Here is an 18,315-nt window from a genome sequence, read left to right on the forward strand (position 1 = left end):
CAACATCTAGAATAGTGTATTTTATTTGAACAAAACGACACATAAATGGTATGTAAAGCATGTGATCAACTCTCCTAAAGGGGGAGCGTTGCGGGTATGTTTTAGACAGAACGTGTAGTCATTGCACAATTATGAAAAGTTAACTTATTTACTAAGACAATTTCTGAGAATATTCACAGTGGGTTGAATTTATAGGCACGTGAAAACTGTTATGACATCAATTTCTGTCAGTATTAGCATGACTTAGACAACTGGATGTGATGTGCCAATCATAAACTGTGGGAACTGTTTTGCTGAAAATGTGTTAGACTGTACTTGTTGGAGTCTGAGAGTCCACAGTAAATTCTTGGCCACACAAGTCATGAAACATATTAATAATTAACTATGTGTCGTTTTTCAGCATAAACCAGATATTTACCTTGTTTTCAACACAGCTGCTCCAACACCCCAGAGGCTAACTCGTGCTTGTTTATGCACCATTTTCCTTGCAACTTCAACCTTTTCAAGTTATGTCTGCTCTGATCTTGCCAAGACTCTCTGTATTTTTCTCTTGTAATAACTAAAAACGGTGCACAATCATCAATTGTATCTCAGCCCATGGTTTTGCCTCCATCCCTACTTATTTTTTCATCTGCCTCTATAGTGGCTCAGGCAATCCCTGACTTAAAATGTGGTAAAATAATGCCACTGTCTTTTCCCACTGCTCGCGAGTTTCAAGCTGCCATTTCTCCTGAACATCTTAATTGAAAGCTATAGGATCTACATCTTCCTTTATCTTATGTGGCATAATTGCACCCATATCTGATGTGTCAGGATATTGTATCCTGAGTGCCTTCCAAACATCCACTCCTCAATTATTAAACAGCGCTCCATCATGCGCAATGTTTTGTGCAGTCACACTTGAATATCCTGCTCTCCTTCATACGTCATCAGCCCTCTCTCGAAGTATGGCTGCAAGGAGACCTTTTATGTCCCCTATGGCCATCATATTTCCTCCTGTCATTTGTTCTAATTTGTATATCCATTTCCCAGCACCCAAAGTCAAACTAGGGAGCATGCATCTTAAGTTATCCTTGTCCATCTGTGGCCATGGACTATATTGCGGTCTTACTCCACCTTTTTTCTAACAAGGCAAACTGCTTGAACCCTGTCCCATAGTCGGATCCCACTATTAGTCTATCCATGGCAGGGATAATCGTCCCTTTCTGATCCTTGTTTATTTTATTTTTACATTTCTTTAGTGGCATTTCTTAAGGTTACAACAACAGCATGTCTGAGCAGGCATGCTATAGCAGAGTATTGCAGATGAAATGAACAGAAGAATAACATAAACCAACAATAAGTATCTCTGAGTGGTTGGTGATGTAGTCCGGTATGAGTCCTTGTGAGTAACAAACGTAACCTGCTTAGATAGGGTGGTGACTCTGCTGTCAAACTACATGATCGTCCTCCTGGACGTTAAGGACATGGTATAGGATCGGGTGTTCTATGTTTAGGTTGTTCCAGATCAGACATCATACTTCCTTATCCAATTGCGGACTGCCATCCGGGGGGGCACGCGCTCCCTCCTTCAGCCCCAAAACAGGACCCTCTTTCCTTGTCCGACATGTGTAGTCCCCAACTAATTTGACAATCATCCCCTTCACCCTTATCCAAATTCAGACTGCTCAAATACAATGCTCAACGTTCGTTACTGACCAAGTTTCCCCTCTCACTTTGTGATTGAGGTACTGGGGATCAATCACTATTCTCTCGAGTTCCATACTTGCTACCTTGACTTAACGTTTGATAGACCTCACTGATACTTTCTCCAATGCATTCTGCAACACATCTTTCTTCACCTTCTGCTACTCTATATACTGCTGGCATTACTTCTTTTATTGGAAGAATCTCTTCCAATCTGTCCCATCGTATTTCTGTGCTCATACTCATGTGTTCTTTTCAAATGAGACTGGCATTGAAACATTGCTGTCTCCTTTTCCATTCTATTTCTTTGTCTATTTGTCTGCTCTTTTTCACATCCCTTCTAATTCTTTCTTCCTCTTGCCTTCATTCTTCTCCTCTCCTTACTTCTTATCTTCTCTCCTCTTCTTCTCTTTGTCTCTGTAATCGTTTATCTCTTTGTGCTTCTTCCTCCTCTATCTTTCTTTCCTTTCTATCCATTTCTTATATGGCTCTATGTATTTTGTTGTACTTTCTTTGTTCTTCTGGCTGTTCTTCATTTTCCTCTTGCTTCTCCTGATATATCTGCTCTCGTTGCTCCCTGATTTTCCTTTCCTTCTTGTCCTCTTTCAATCTCTTCTTTTGTTCCATATCTTTTCTTTCTTGATGTTCTTTATCTTCTCTTTGCCTAACTTCCTCAATACCTTTCCCATATATTTTGAGTATTATTTGTCTTCCCATCCATTTGTTCTGCACAAACGCTTTCTTGTCAGCCTTATCCTTCTCTCCTTTCCCTCTCTTAATCTTCCTGTCTATCTCTGTTGATAATTTTCACCGCTGACTTCTTTGTCTTGTATGGTCTTATAAACATCTTCCTTGCTTTTATTCTCCTCCAGACTATTGTCACTACTGTAAGTGGGGGGTTCAAATAATGGATTACTAAATCCCGTCATCAACGGACGTTTGCTCAATTTTCTCTCTACCATCTTTTCACAAAACACAGAGAATTTATACTAAAAAAATACATCAGAGGTAACATCATACTATGTGGCAAATAAAAAAAAAACTACTAGGGATTGTCATAGGCTTAAGGGGAACATCTAAGTATACATTGTATAGGACCTAGGATTGTGATTGACTGCCCACTGTCAGGTGGAAAATACATGCCTCTAAAACATGTAATCTTTAAAACCATTAAGTACACAGTTTTCAATTGGTCATCAATCTATAAGGTCTTTCATTATATGGACTGCTACAATTGGTTGGTATGCTTGTGCCATGTCTGGAACATTCAGATCACTTATCAGCACGTACGCCCAGATGCAGGTGCAAGGAGATGAGCCAGTCTCTGTCTCCCCATCCAATTAGCCCTACATCTCTCATCACCCAAGCCTTCTGCCATGAAGATTGTCTTTGAACTTGGCCTTGCAAATTATCCTTGTTTCTGAGAATACATGGTAGTGCGAGCACTCACTATCGTTGTTCTAGGACTCCAATTCAACTCCATTTTCATCCTTGGCTCATGTGACAGGAAATCACAATTTGGTCCATTTTGTAGGTTTTTAAATGTCTTAAATTAATAAAACTTGGCACTCTTGGTGTTCTTTCTTTGCACCTTAACAGGAGATGATTCATCCTTCACACGTTCACTCCTTTCAAAAATAGATAACCGACCATGACTGCTTCAGTTTTGATACCAGGCCAGGCAGCCTCGCCATGCAGCTCCACAATTTCAGCATATTCTTGTTGCAACATAATTCTCTCCTTTTCTCTTCATGGGTCTTGACTTACTAAATTCATGACACTGATGTCCAGTTCCTGTACAATTGCGGCTCCGCCTGCATTCTATTCAATACATATAGCCAGCTTCTTTGATGACTTTATCTACCTTGCATTTCAGCATCTGTACACTTATTGAATGGTTGATTCGCTGCAGCACTTCATGCACGTGTAATCTTCTTTTCCATATTTAAAAGTTCACTTGACTCTTTACTTCATCATTAGTTTCTGCAAGATCCATACATCCTCTTCAGCCAATATCCCGGGACGTCACACATGTCTCGTGTGACGTCACTAACATCTCTATTTGCTCTTTTTCATATTCCTTCAGGAAGTTTCTCCCTCAGATTGTCATTTCTTTGGGGATACATTTGATAGGGTTGTCTCAATGGGTATCTTCTTTCAAATATACACTGTACAACTACTGGTGTCAAACACGACACAATCTCAGACTTCCAACATATAGGGGGCAGAGGCGTGGGTTTTCCTGCAGAGGCATGTAACTGCTGCGCTACAGGATACTTGCATTTGTTATTCTGCACGCAGGCTTGTGCAATGTCATTCTCGGCATGTGGCCCTTGCAGGATAATTGCTAACTTTTCCATGAATAGTGCCTCTTGTCTCTGCAGTAGCATTCTGGGATGATACTGCCAGTGTATTTATTGATTCCCAATTTGATTTGCCCAGGTTCACAGCAGTTAAACAGCGAATGATAAGGCCATATTTGGGGTGATGCCTCTACCACTGGCCTGGGAGCAGGTGTTCATGCAAAATAAGACTTCTCAAAGTGCAAATGTGAGAAAAGAGGTAGTCTGACCTCTGATGTCTATACACAAAGTAATGAATGACACATAAGCTTTTATAACTTTTTCAAAATAGAGACATTGATCCTAAATATTGCCATCATGCCTCAACTTTTTGCACAAGTGTACGTAATTGCCACAAATGTACTGAAGGTTAACAGCACTTTTTCTGAGAGAACTACAAAGAAAAAGGTAAGTGTAAACTGTGATGACACTGTGACTAGCTGGCAATGGTTATTGGTTATTTACCCACTCTCTGACTGCCATGGCCATGCTTATCGCCATAGCCATACCCACCCAACACATGCCTCTCAGCATAAAACACTTCTCCCTGGGATCTCTTTGAGCTTGCTTTATCAAATAGTAAAATCAATCTTTAGTCTGTCAGTGTACTTCTGCTGAGAGTGAATGGGTTAATTGTAGCTGACAGTGGCTACTGTTGTAATAAATAGGTCTAAACCAAATTTGACCATCAGCTACTTGATTTAGGCTGGGAGGTGGAACCAAGACAACACAAAGCAACACAGGGGCAAATCCCAGGATCGCGCTTAGGAACCGGTCCCCGGAATTAAGTGCATTATAAAAGAACAATTATGCAATCTATATATATATATATATATTTACATATTTATTTTGCACTGGTGTCCATTTAAGCAAGCAAGGTCAAATCTAATAGTTGTGTCATGAGGTATCAGATAGGCATTTGCCAGGTACTGAAATCATATGCCCAGATAATCACTCCATTGCCCAGCCGTTGCAAACACACAAACACCTAAACTGTTGGCTTTCCCAATGCTTTTTTGTTTATATGTTTGCTTGTTTGGTCGTGGAGAGCATTCTCCCCAGCACCATACAAATGACACACTGGCTCTATTTGCTCAGACACGGGCTGTTTACATAAATTTAGTAAGGCTGCCTTTCTCCCTATGCCAATTTTCTGCCTGATTCATGGAATTATTTGCGCCGAAATCGCAGATTTGCGCACCTTTTTGCCCGAAAATCCCCATACTTTAAACAGGGATTTTCGTGCAGGAAAGTGCGCAAATCTGCGATTTTGGCGCAAATAATTCCATGAATCAGGCACTTTGTAACTTCGAAAGAGAGAGTAGTAGAGTATAGTTAATGACAAAAAGGAACATGAAGGGACTGGGTATTTGGTTTGCATCACCACTATGGAATTGATCAAGGCAAAGGGGCTGATTCATGGAATTTTCTCAGCAGAAAATAGGGTACCTGCGTGTGCAACTGCACGCAAATCGACCTTCGTTGATTCATGGAATCGAGTGCGCTGTACTTTTCCAGGACTTACATGGAGTTTGCGCTGGTATGGCACATCTGTGCGATCCGTTAAGGTCCTTGCATAAGACCCCAAGCAGTGCGTTGGCGTGGCTTGCACAGAGGGCTGGTGAAGAGGGCAGAACACCGAAAATGGGGAGGACTTGCAAAAAAGTGGGTGCTCTGAGGGATGTCCTGCAGACCGTCCCTCACACGCATACAATTGCGCTGCACGAGGCATATTCATGGATTTGAGTGTACAAAATCTCTGCTTAGAAAAGGCCAAGCAAGTCCTTCATACAATCTGCCATCTGAAGGCAGGCGTAAGTACACTTGCACATTTCAGCATGGAGGTGGGGTTGCAGGTGTGGTCGCATATTGGATTTTGGGGTGCGTGTACTCAATCAGGGTTCTGATGTAACATAGGGGTGCATGTAAGCAGTGTATCAGGGTGCAGGAACGTTTTATATGGGTTTGCAGGCAGATTTCCTGAGTTATTGCTGAGTTACGATTTTTTTATACACCTGTTGTCAGGGTGCTGTATATAGTTACAGGTGACTCAGGGCAGGGTCCCTGGGTCGCAGGCTTGCTTACGGGGGACCTCCACCACGTTTGAAGGGTGCGTGTATTTGCGCCCGGGGAGCGCGTAAATTTAGCTGATCTGGCAGTTGTTTGCTATGTATATGGGCATCCCAGGAGCTTTGCAGCGTGACTTGCAAATACTGTTACTTTGCATGAACAATTCCATGAAAATGCAAGCTTGCGGAGTGTCCAACTCGGCGCACGGCCATTGCGCGATTTCTGCATGAAATTCCATGAAATCGGCCCCGTAGAGTATCAGCATAATGCCTGGTTTTCTTTTACTGGAGATCATTTTTAGTTTGGAAAAAGTGATGTATTAATAGATCAATCCTACATGCGTTATTTTGCTCTGCTAATTTGCTTTTTTGTTTCATAAATGTCAGGATGTTCACCATGTGCATTGGATGACGTGAATTTCTTTATTGAAGTCCAAGCTTTTATTCTGGTGTGATCTTCAATTTCACCAAGTGTTTCCCTTCTGCTTTCAGATCCTTTCGAGGCCTTCATAATTTTTTCCATTCGGCATGAGATCCGGCGAATAGATCTTCACAAGCGTGACTACAGTCTGCTAGTTCCTGGCTTAAGGAACACAATTGCACTGGATTTCCATTTCAACCAGAGTTTACTCTACTGGACAGATGTTGTCGAGGATAAAATTTACAGAGGCAAACTTGCTGATTCTGGAGGTACACAATTCATGTTTTTGATTAGCTTTCCAGATGGAACTTTGGGAAAGTAATTTATTGTGGCTAGTAAATGTTTCCTGTTTATAGATTTTTCAGTGTGTTAATGATTTTGTGCACGGCTTCATGTAAAATGGTTATAAACGACAAAGTTTTGCATTCATAATTAAACAAAACATTTACGATGTATAGTCTTTCAAAGTACCTTTCTGATGCTTTCCCACCTTCTCGCAATTTGCCATTAAAAAGACATTTCTTGTCTAAGGTATGGCTGATCAGCATTTTACTTTATATTATCTGTCAATAACTTATAGACGTCATTGTTTAATGTGCAGTGCAATATTCTGCTGATGTAAGCACCGACCATAGATTGCTGTACCAGAATCAGGGATCCGTTTTTTTTCCAGTCAGCCATACATTCAAACAATAATTTTGGCAGTTACTCGTTTTTGTGATTTTTTTTGTCCGACAATCTCTCCTTGCAAAGCCAGATCTCCATTTTGGAAATGTTTGTCTGCTGCCTAGTACTCCACAATCATTCACACACGAGTGTGGCGGGAGGTTTTTGAAGGGTGGAGTTGGCAGGCGCCCCTAAAACATCAGATCAGACCAAGAGTGTTGGGCACCAGAAATACCTCTTCACTTGATGCACATTCAATATCGTGTGTTTAAATGAACACGCAACAACACACGCACATGTCTCTTTACATCTTAGTGAGATTATCAAGCAAATGAAAATACATATATAAAACAGGGACATTTGGGGAAAAAATCTACTTTGGGCAACATTCGAATACTCAAAAGAGTGTACAATAGGTCTGTATGCCGGATGTTACAGAGAACCTGAATGCACCACCCTCAAAATAATTATTAGTCTCCTAGCTCACATTCTCTCTTTCTCCTTCTTTCTCTCTTAAACTCTCTCTTTCACTTTTTTCTCTCAAGCAAGGACATAAAGCAAGATAGCTCAGCAAGTTAAATGCTTGTAGCTGACATCTGTGTGAAGCTTGCAGGCAACAGTCACGAATTGGAGTAAAGGTGGCTCAGTGCTTCATTTGCTATGATTAACACATTTGGTATAATTCAGTAGCATGGTAAGAACAGTGCTTAGCAGTGGGAGGAACCCGGCATGAAACAATATATACCTTTCTGATGATATTAACATATTATTAAAGGGAAAATCAAGAATTCAATTAGGTTGGTTAGACTGACAACAATGGATTGACAACTGCACTTTCAATGAATCCATTGGATCAAACCAACCAATACACTTATAGAGCACCTTTCCCTTAAATAGTCAACTTCATGAGCCAATTCTGCTCTGAATTCAGCAGCACTTTCAAGTAACCATCTCATGTCCACTAACCTCTCTTATCATAAACATAAAGGTATAAGTGAAAAACTCAATTTTGAGGCTATGGCCAAGATGCCACAGAGCGTGAAGCTCTGTCCGGTGCCAACATACATCTCCTAAATTGTGCAGTTTAGATGTGGCATACATTGTGCAGCCCCACTACCTGGAGCCTTTGAGGTCAACTGTACGTCGATGAATCTGACGTGACATGCTCAAAAAGCATTCAGTGGCTGCTGGCATCTGAGGATATGAGTGATTCCTGACATCAGTCTGGTAGCTGAGAGCGTGGCGCAGCATGGTAAACAGGGGGGATCCGAGCCACCAGTGTTTCCTTCAGTGGCATCGCTAGGAGGTCTGCCGGGGGGCCGGGGCACTACCTGTGAAACCCTGTGCCCCCCTTTGAAACCCTGTGCCCCCCCTTGTGCCCCCCTACCTAAGACGAGCAGTGACCATGTTCTCCCCCTACATTTGTCTGTGCCCCCCCTACTTTTGTCTTTGGCCCCCTCTGTGCCCCTCCTAACTTTGATTCCTGGCGACGCCACTGGTTTCCTTATTCTGCCTAACACAAACTGAATTGCGGGGGAGGATTTCAGTGGGCTGTGATGGTTCTTACTTGCCTCATTGTGAGGGGGATGATTTTGTTGATTACAGATGTTTAGGCAGAGAACAGATAATGCTGTACCTGCTGAGATTGAGGGCCCCTGATAGAATTAACATCTTCAAATAGATGGAGGAGTTTGCTACGGGCTACTTTTCCCTCATATCCCATCCCACGACTATGCACTGTCAGTTAAAGTGCATTTGAAATCAGTGGCTTCGACATGGATGCACTGATTCTGACCGTTGGAAGGAAGTTTTGTGATCAATGTGTCTGTTATTCTCGGTCTATCCACGGGCTAGTGAAATGTTTTCCATTGGACTTATATACAGAGCGACCATTGAAGGAGCGTTTCTGAAGTGACCCTTTGCTGATGATTTGGGGCTTATGTTGAGGAAGAATTGACTATTAGTTACATGACCATGAGAATACCCCATGTCCCAAAAGAAGGAGAAGTGGGGAGGAGCAGTGAATATTGAGACACTTTGGAAAAGACAGGCTAAACACTTACAGAGTTAAACCAGGGAGGCATATGCAGAGGCTGCCCATTGAATCAGAGGGAGGAGCCCAGGATGACAAGAAGACATGTCAGACACATTTACTTTATTCTAGGGTTATTCACATGATGCGTGAGAAATATTGAAGGTATGGACTCATAATGTAAGGGGCCTGAATTTCCCTATCAAGTGAAAGACTTTTCACTGATTTGGTGTCCGAAACATTAGACATGGTATGAATGCACACAATGGTTTTGGACATCTTTAGGCTTGGGTATAAAGGGTACCCTTTTCAGTTCCATATGTGTATCATGCCAAAACATGGACTTGGTAATTATGCTTTACAAATAGAATGCAGTTGTGCCCAAGGACTAGGTCAAAGATTAGGAGGGCAGAGTCTGCATATTCATAGGAAATAAGGCTTCCAATGTCCTTGTTGTAGCTACTGTATGTGGTACAAAACATGGTCATACAAAATCTTCAATGAGTTCTGAATGTTGCTGGAACAAAAGGCTGTGGAAGAGGTAGTATGTATGGGGGATTGCAATGTATTCCTGAATCCTCATAAGGACATATCCACAAAATCAGTGCATGGGGCAATTAGTGGGATGTTTTGCAATTTAAGGCAACACCTGGGGGAAAATAAGGCTTATTTGATGCCTGGGGCACCAGAGATGCAACTGATAGGAGATGCACTTGTTATTTCATGCTCACAGATCTTATTTCTGGATCGATCATGCCTTCCCTACCCCCTTTTTATTACGAAAATCAGACAGATGACGATGGACATTATGTAACTCTCAGGTCATGCTCTTTTTGAACTCTTAAATGGGGATGAGGTAAAAACAGAAAAGGTGGTGACTGGAGAAATTCATTCTATGGGATTGATCTAAATGAGGAGAGGCAACATAATGTAAATGATGGACTACTGGGAGATGAATGACACACTAGGGATTTCATTGCAGAATCAATAGGATGTGGGGACCAGATGGATTAGCAGGATCACCAAATCTCAGTTGTGTATGAAGCTGAGTGATCTTGAGCTGCAGCACTAGCATACCGCTTCTAGGAGCCTATCACTAAGTCTTAGGACATCTCAGTTCATTGACGACTAATCAGGCTTAAGGGATACTATGAAGAGCAAACAGAATATTTTAAGAACATGACAGGTCTGTGAGCCTACTGGCACATGGCCCAATGGACAAGCTCATTGCTCCTTTATTCAATTGATTAAGGGTGAGTCTGTGGCAGACATTTCGGAGCGACATGGACAAACTAGTTGTTTTACTCATTCTAACAAAAGCTCTTTTCAGCAGACTTCGCCAACGATAATGACTAGATTTGACAACTGAATGAGATAGATTTATCTGTATTATCACATGATCAGAGCATCAGATGACTAAGTTAGATGGTGGAGGTGAAAGAGAACTGAAAGACAGTATATCTGCTTAACGCTAGGAAAAGCCCTGGACTAGATAGCTTTTTGTCACATATTATAAAATCGTTGTCCGTCATATGTATCCCCTATTTTAACCAGTATTTTCAACTCCTTGAAGTTGCAGAGAGGGTTACCATTCTTCGGTGATACACTATTCAAAAAATAATGAAGCCATGTAAGGACCTCAACATGTACTCTTCACACAGATCAATAGCTCTTGGTAGCATAGACTTGGAAATGTTCACCAGGATCTGGGTGAATAGGCTTTAAACTATCTTCCGAAAGGTAATCGATCCAACCAGTAGGCGTTGTACTAAACAAAAATAGCTTTTAAAACTTAATTAGTAACACGTTCACATTACATCTGACATCCCAAAAACATAAAAAGCAAAAGGAAACATCAAGTCATAAGCGAGCAACCAGCATCAAACTATAAATATTTCTTGTGCCAGGCAGGCCTCCTCTCCCACCTCCCACGTATTCCCCCTCCACAAATACCTGCATCAACAAACATAATTTAATAACCAATTTACTGACCGCGCTTTCCAAAGTCCCAGCCGATTAAGCCGGGAACACACAGCATACTATCAGGTTGCCGGTGCTTCCTCCGGCAAAGGTTTGCGGTCCCCCCTCTAACCTCTCCCATATTCTAAATCTCAGAAGATTCTCTAGCTGCCAGGAATACACAAACTTGGTCCCACACATCCCCCGGACAAGAATTCCCAAGTTGCATTTTACAATTCTCATGTTCCCCATCGCAGCACCATGCAAAGTTCTGTAACCATTTTGCAGTGGTTGAAAAATCAGTCTTAGACCAAAGAATTAAAATACATCTCTTTGCTAGAATCATTTAAATAGACAGCAACTTCTGCCCACCTCTAAAGACAGCCAGAAACCACCCAAACAGGCAGCACATAATATTGTATGGCATCGTATGACATAACATCCTCCCCGTCATTTCTGTTACCTGCCGCCAAAACGATAAGAAAGAAAGCAGGGCAGTTCCATAGCATATTTATAAACCTAGCACCTTCACAATGACATCTGGGGCATCTGTTGTCTGCAGATTCATAAATTGCTGCTGAACTGACTGACAGGGATAGATAGGCACGATGAAGGATTTTGAATTGGTTATGTTTAAACCATGAGCATATTGCTACTCTCTTGGTATATGCGCACATATACTGCCACTTTTTCTCCTCCAAGACCATCCAATATCTATTGCCCACTGTGAGCTAACCACCAGGCCCCATTGGGAATAAGCCACCGGTCTATTCTATATACAATGGACACCACCCTACGAGCATTTGCTGAGTTAACAAGGTACTTCACTACCGGATATACTGGTGGTTCCGCAGGCAATTCCGCAGGCCATGCACAAAATGCCTCATGAAGCCTTAAAGTCAGGAATTCTAGCCCAACCCACCCCCAACTTAGCCTCTACTGCTCCCAAGTGACAAAAGAACCATGGACATAAAAATTAAACATGTTATTTATCCCCAAGCTAGTCCACTCTCTCTTAATCATATCATCACACGTTGGGACAATATCCCAGATTGCCACCACCGGCGTGTACAGACATGAAACCCACATCCGTAAGCATAACCTATTCCATGCATGGACTGTACACCAGACTGGATCAAAAGGACACCTATCAGCAACCCTCCTAGACAACAAGGTACCTTGTAAAGAATAGCAAAAAGCTGAACACCGCTCAATGCGCACATGGTGAAAGAGCAGAGAGCCAGGCATCCAGTATGATCCAAACGGTACCTGAGCCACCAAACAATACAGTTCCGTATTGGGTACAGTCAGCCCCCCTTGATCCCACATTCTGATAAGCAACTCCCATTTCATTATCTGAGGTTTAGAGCCCCACATTTACATAAGCAAGAACGTTCGCATTGAACCAGGCCAAACTTAGATGTTAAGGAATAGGTACAATCATTTGGGAAGCATCACGATTTTTATTGTAGCAACTTTACCCATGAACGGGAGCGTGCCCACCTCTCAATTTCTCCATTCAGCTCCTCCAAATAGGCCCCTTAGTTATCCTTCCATACCTGCAATTGGCTCCTGCTAAAGACTAATATAAGGAAGTTAGTGTTAACCTTCTCCCAGCGAAACCCCTCTACTCCCAACAGCTGTGGCGTGACCTTAGTCTATGGGAACACAATTTACTTTGCCCAATTCACCTGCAGTTCCAGAATCTCCCCAAATGCCTCAATATCATCTAAAATGGGCTTCTTGTTCCTCTCAGGGCCTTTACCACAAAGAAAGATACTGTTCGCATGTAAGGCTATCAATTACCCGATTCCACCCAATGCTAACCAATGAGGCCTGTGCCCCGGTCTCAGCCGAGACACTATTGCAAACAGAAGTTGGTACAACGGGTACCTCTGTTGTGTCCCCACCCCAATTCTAAGGACAATAAGCACATCTTGAAAAAAACAATGCATGTAGTTACTCCCGAATATGGCATCCTGACACACTACATATAGTATGGCGGTAACCGCACTTTCTGCACAACTGCAAAAAGATAGTCCCAAGCAACAGAATCAAATGTCTTTTCTATACCCAATAGCATGCCAACCGCATGTACTGATGGATTGATCTGAGCCAACACACCAACCATCCTATGCAAATTCAGCACTGTGGAATGGCCCGGGAGGAAATCAGGCTCATCCCAGTGCATCACGGAGGTGAGAAATGGCAGCAACCTATCTGCCAGCACTTTGAAAAATAGTTAAGTGTCTAAATTAATTAGGGAGATTTCAGCATCATCTTCTGCGATATTTGCAGTATCACAGGTTTTGACCCATGATAAACTTCTACTTCTCCTCCTGAGGCCTGTAAGAATCATGCCAATCAGACCAATATTGATGAGACATTTTTCAGCATACGAGATACATGTTGGACCAGGTGGAGTAGAAGTCAGTTGACAAGAAAACAGACTGAGAATGTCTGCACATGTTTTCATTTAGATTAACTCTTCACATCCACTTAAACCCTGTAGATAGCTAATAAGGTTCTTTCTGGTGGAATAATAGGGGGCTTTTTCTCTTGACTTAATCAGCAAAATAGGTTAAATACCTTCTAGGATCTATGGCAGGGGTCAGAGATGACACTGGCAAGCTTTTCCAAGAGTGATTAGCTAAGTATGAATGAGAGCTGGATCTTAACGATGCGATCATTCTTGCGGAACAACCTTGTTACTTATAATCAACCTGGTTAAAGGAGGTTGTGTGTTCTTCACACAACGTCTTCCGGGATACAGGACAGTATTAAAGATGTCCAAAATATAACACATAGCCATAAAACACAAATCCAGGAGATGGTACGCATTAAATATTGATAGTAGTTTTTATAGTGCTAATTTAACAGTGATATTTACAGTTGGAACTCCACATTGTACATGTTTGGACTAAGGCTAGACATACAAATATAAAGATATTTGCAGTTATACAAAGTTATATGAAGGTTAATACTAATTTAAAGCTATACACTGACAACCTTTTAATGAGAAGCTTGTTGGAAATGGATTTTGGATTTGGATGTTGGTAAATATATACATAGACAAGCACATAGGGAACATTAAAATAAAGATCATGAAAAATAGAACCTATTGCCTATCATAGTGAATTTTTGCTAATTTGTTAACACGTATTCTTTGTGAAACATTATTAGGTACACAGATCTAGTTTAACAGCTGGTTCCTTATCTTCGTTTATTCTTCAGGTTTACTAATAGCCAGTGGGAGCAAAACCCTTCAATGGGGTACTTTAGACCAAGGACTGTAAGGTTTTCTATCAGAGATCTGTGAGGCCAAAGTAAAATGGCATAATATTAATTGTTTTCTTTCAGACTTAAGTTGAAGTCCAGGATTGTTTGTTGAAAAACATGAATTCAATATATTTGCATTCAATTAAATTGATCATTATATGTTGATATATACTATTGTTCAATCATTGAGCACTGAGTTGTGAAGACTCCTTGCCATTTCTGTGTAAGTAGATGTTGGGAGTGTCAGTATTAGATTTGAAACTGTGCTTTACAATGTTTAATGGTAGACATGTGAATGTTGTGTTTTTATTATGAGAAGCTTCTCTATGCACTATGCACTATGTAAGGAAAGTGCAGTTTAGATAGTCATCACAATTAGGTATTTGGCATGTTAGCACTTTATTAATATAAATCAACCCTATTGCACTTTGGCTATATGTAATTTCAATTTTTAAAAATCGATGGTTTCTGAAGGTGTTTTTTTAAATAATGTAAATCTGTTAGATCATGGTTCTGCAACATGCTGGTCACCAAATGTTTCAGACTACGACTCTCAAGGTCCCTCACCATTGACTAAGATGGCTAGAGATGATGGGAGTTGTACTACACAGCATTTGATGATCCCCAGTTTGCATACTTCAGTTTCATATGGAGAGTTAGGCACAATTGGGTGGATCAACAGTATAAAATGTCAAAGTGCTTCCCGTGATATCTGTTTTATTTTGGATGCTCGCTGGTTAGCTCGGAGCGGTGGGGGGCTGCCATAGGGGGACGGGTTGCTGGAACAAAGAATATCTGTGTAATGTTAAAAGTCTGCTCTCTACAAAAGAAGGCATAGTTGTTCTCTTTGACAAATTAATGGTGGAAATGTCAGTAATATGCTCCAATGTCAATGGTCTGAATTCACCTATAAATAGTAGGATTGTTCACTCTCAGGAACTTATAACATGTCTTCTGAAGACATATTTACAGCAGAAGTGTAGTAACATCATTAAGGTTCAAGTAATTTTTCAGATGATCACTTCAGGCTATATGTGTGCTTAAAACAGAGCGGCCATTTTGTTCCTTAGTTATAATATTAGGGTGAAGAAATCAGATATGATTATATGTAGTCATTGAACACTGGCATATTGTTCTATTGTTAATGATATCATTTTACAGTAGTCTATTTACACCCTAAATCATGGTGACACTGTTTTCCTAGACATGTTGTCCCTTCAGATGACATTGTGGCCATCTCCTTTTTGTCTATGTGAGCATAATAATGTAATCTTTCTTCCTAGTAATGATGAGAGTTATCACAGTTCTCTGGGTTATGATACAAAGATTAGACCAGCTTTGATTATCTTAATGGATATTTCTATGCTTGGAGATATCTGGAGGAATGCACATTGTAGGGAAATGCTTTCAAAGGAAAGGATGTAAATCAAAAACTTAAATTTAAAAATCATCATGCAAGCTGCAGACCTTGCACAACATCTGAAGAAGACAAGTGCAAGGACATGTTGTGGTCAGCAGCCAATCAACAAGCAGAATGTGTTGTATTTAACTGACAAAAACCATTGTGTCCAGTTACAAGAAAGCATCCAGCAACCTTGTGTTAAATGGAAAACAGTTCAATCTGGGATGAAAAAGCAAAGCATTTCATAGGAGAGTAAAAATCTAATCTGAGCCTTTATTTTTCAGTTTATTATCTTAAAAGATTACGAATCAGCATTATATCATCTACAACTACTCAACAATGTAAAATGCCATAATGTTGCCCTGTTTTGTGGAAATCTAAAAGCATTGGGGGAAATAAAATAACTTGTAAAGACTGCATTTGTGAATAAAGCCTGAGCCTAGCCTGGACAGCCAAATCCCCCCCCCCTAACAACTACACGAGGGGGATGGCTTGCTCCAAGGAAATAATGTAGTTAGGCCTAGAGGATAGACCACACAATGTTATGGCGCTGCTTGAACCATAAGTACTAAATGTTTTGCTTTTGTTCTCAGAAGTCAGGCCTTCCAGAGGAAAATAGATGCCTTATGCATGTATTTTTTATGTATACCTTTGTTTGCAGTGCCCAAGACCCAGAGGTCAATTGGTGCTAGTACAGTTAAAGTAGCAAAGTAGCATACGAGAACGTCAAAGTGTCATTAATGAAAGTGCCACCTGCAGTTATAGTAGAAAATCAGCTTTATAAATGCAATGAAAATATTCAGAGCAGTAGTCCCCTCTCAAATAATCGGATAGTCACATCAGCCAGGAGAAGGACATTTTCATCTTGGAGACTTGAAATCAGACACAAGGGACAGGCAGATACTCGTGTCACTCAAGAAGTTGGGCCTGTGTCAAAAATGGCCCTGCCCACAACTGTAACTTCAAAGAGCCTTCAGACACTTTTGCCATGACCGCTAGTCTTTTTGTGGGTCATACATGCCAAAACTATGAGCTCAAAGCAACTCATACCTGATATATGCTTTCCAATCAGAGGAAATGGAGATGCAATTTAATATTTTATTAAAGTAAAAAAATTAAAAAAATACATTTTGAATTTGATATATGCAATCATATTTCTGTTTATAACGTATGAAGGAAATGATGAAGGAAGTGAGTTAAATAAAATGTTCAGGGTGAAAAGCTCTATCAGCTCAATGTAAAATGATACCTGTTTGGTATTATGTTATGTTGGAAGCGAACCTGCTCTTCTCAGCTGAGAATGTAATTTGTGGGTTAAAGTATCATAAAGCAAAAAACAGCAATCTGTGACACACACATCCCACCTCAGGCTCAAATCAGACTAGCATCATTTGTTTTGCCTGTGTGAGTGTGATCTGATGAACTGATTAGTAACATGATCAGATGTGCGGAAATTGATGTTTCTGGAAATGACCATTGTTTAATGTAGAAATCGCCAAAATGACATCACATCAAGTAGGCGAGAAACTGGGTTTAGCAGTCACTCCCGTTAGACTGCCCTCTTTATTAATATGTCCAATGAGAATGACATGGATGGTTTAGTGTAAAGATTATAAATATTATACATATTTCTAACGGGAGTGATTTCTGATCTATAAGAGTTTAAATCGATAGTGACTGAGGTGGACTGACTGACAGACGGAAAGAAGGAGCGAAAGGAGAATTGTAAACAACTGAAAGAAATGTATACCCAGCCTTCTTCAGTGGAAAAGACAACAGACAGACCCCATCTTGCTGAATGATGCCCACCTGTTCTAGAGAGGGAGATTTGATCCAGTCCATACATCTGTGAAACAGCCACAAACAAATTCCTACATAAGTATAACAATACATATAAATAATTTTGAGCACTGCAATACTATGAAGGGGAATAAAATAAATACCAGCCCTTTTGTATCAGAGAAAAATACTGAGGGGTTGGAGTATATACATTGGCCCTCATTACGACCCTGGCGGAGAGGGGTTTACGCCAGCGTAATGCATGGCGTACCTCTCCGCCAGATTAGGACTTTCCGCAGCGCAATGGTGATTTTTACGCCCGGATTTTCCGGGCGGAAAAATCCATGGCGCTACGGGTCCCCTCGTTAATTATGCCACCGTATTCTACGGTGGCGTAATTAACGCCTTCCCCACTCCCATTATACCCTATGGGGCAAAAATGGGAATGGGGAAGGGTAAATGGGGATTGGGGACTTACCGCCCCGCCAAGGTCGGAATGGGGCGGTAAGTCCGCCAACCCCCATGGCGGAGTTGGCAGCTCTGCGCCATGGTCCATGGTGCAAATTGCACCATGGACCTCCGCCAGGGTCATAATGAGGGCCATTGACTATACACACTGAAAAATGTATATGCATTTTAGTATATGTGCTTCTGGAATTACAGAATAGGTCCAATGGTGT

General features: G+C 41.1%; 1 protein-coding gene across 3 annotated transcripts in view; it reads left to right on the top strand.

The window, feature by feature from the left end:
• The window catches only part of LRP1B (LDL receptor related protein 1B), a 4,835,697-nt gene that overhangs the window by 2,806,612 nt on the left and 2,010,770 nt on the right, over positions 1–18,315 (top strand). For all 3 annotated transcript variants that reach the window (XM_069616528.1, XM_069616527.1, XM_069616526.1), the window contains exon 24: positions 6,590–6,787. In XM_069616528.1, coding sequence (XP_069472629.1) covers positions 6,590–6,787 — 198 coding nt within the window. The remainder of the gene's footprint in view (positions 1–6,589; positions 6,788–18,315) is intronic.

The sequence above is a fragment of the Ambystoma mexicanum genome, chromosome 9 (assembly GCF_040938575.1).
Source record: "Ambystoma mexicanum isolate Mex_15411 chromosome 9, UKY_AmexF1_1, whole genome shotgun sequence".
NCBI classification, from domain to species: Eukaryota; Metazoa; Chordata; class Amphibia; order Caudata; family Ambystomatidae; genus Ambystoma; species Ambystoma mexicanum.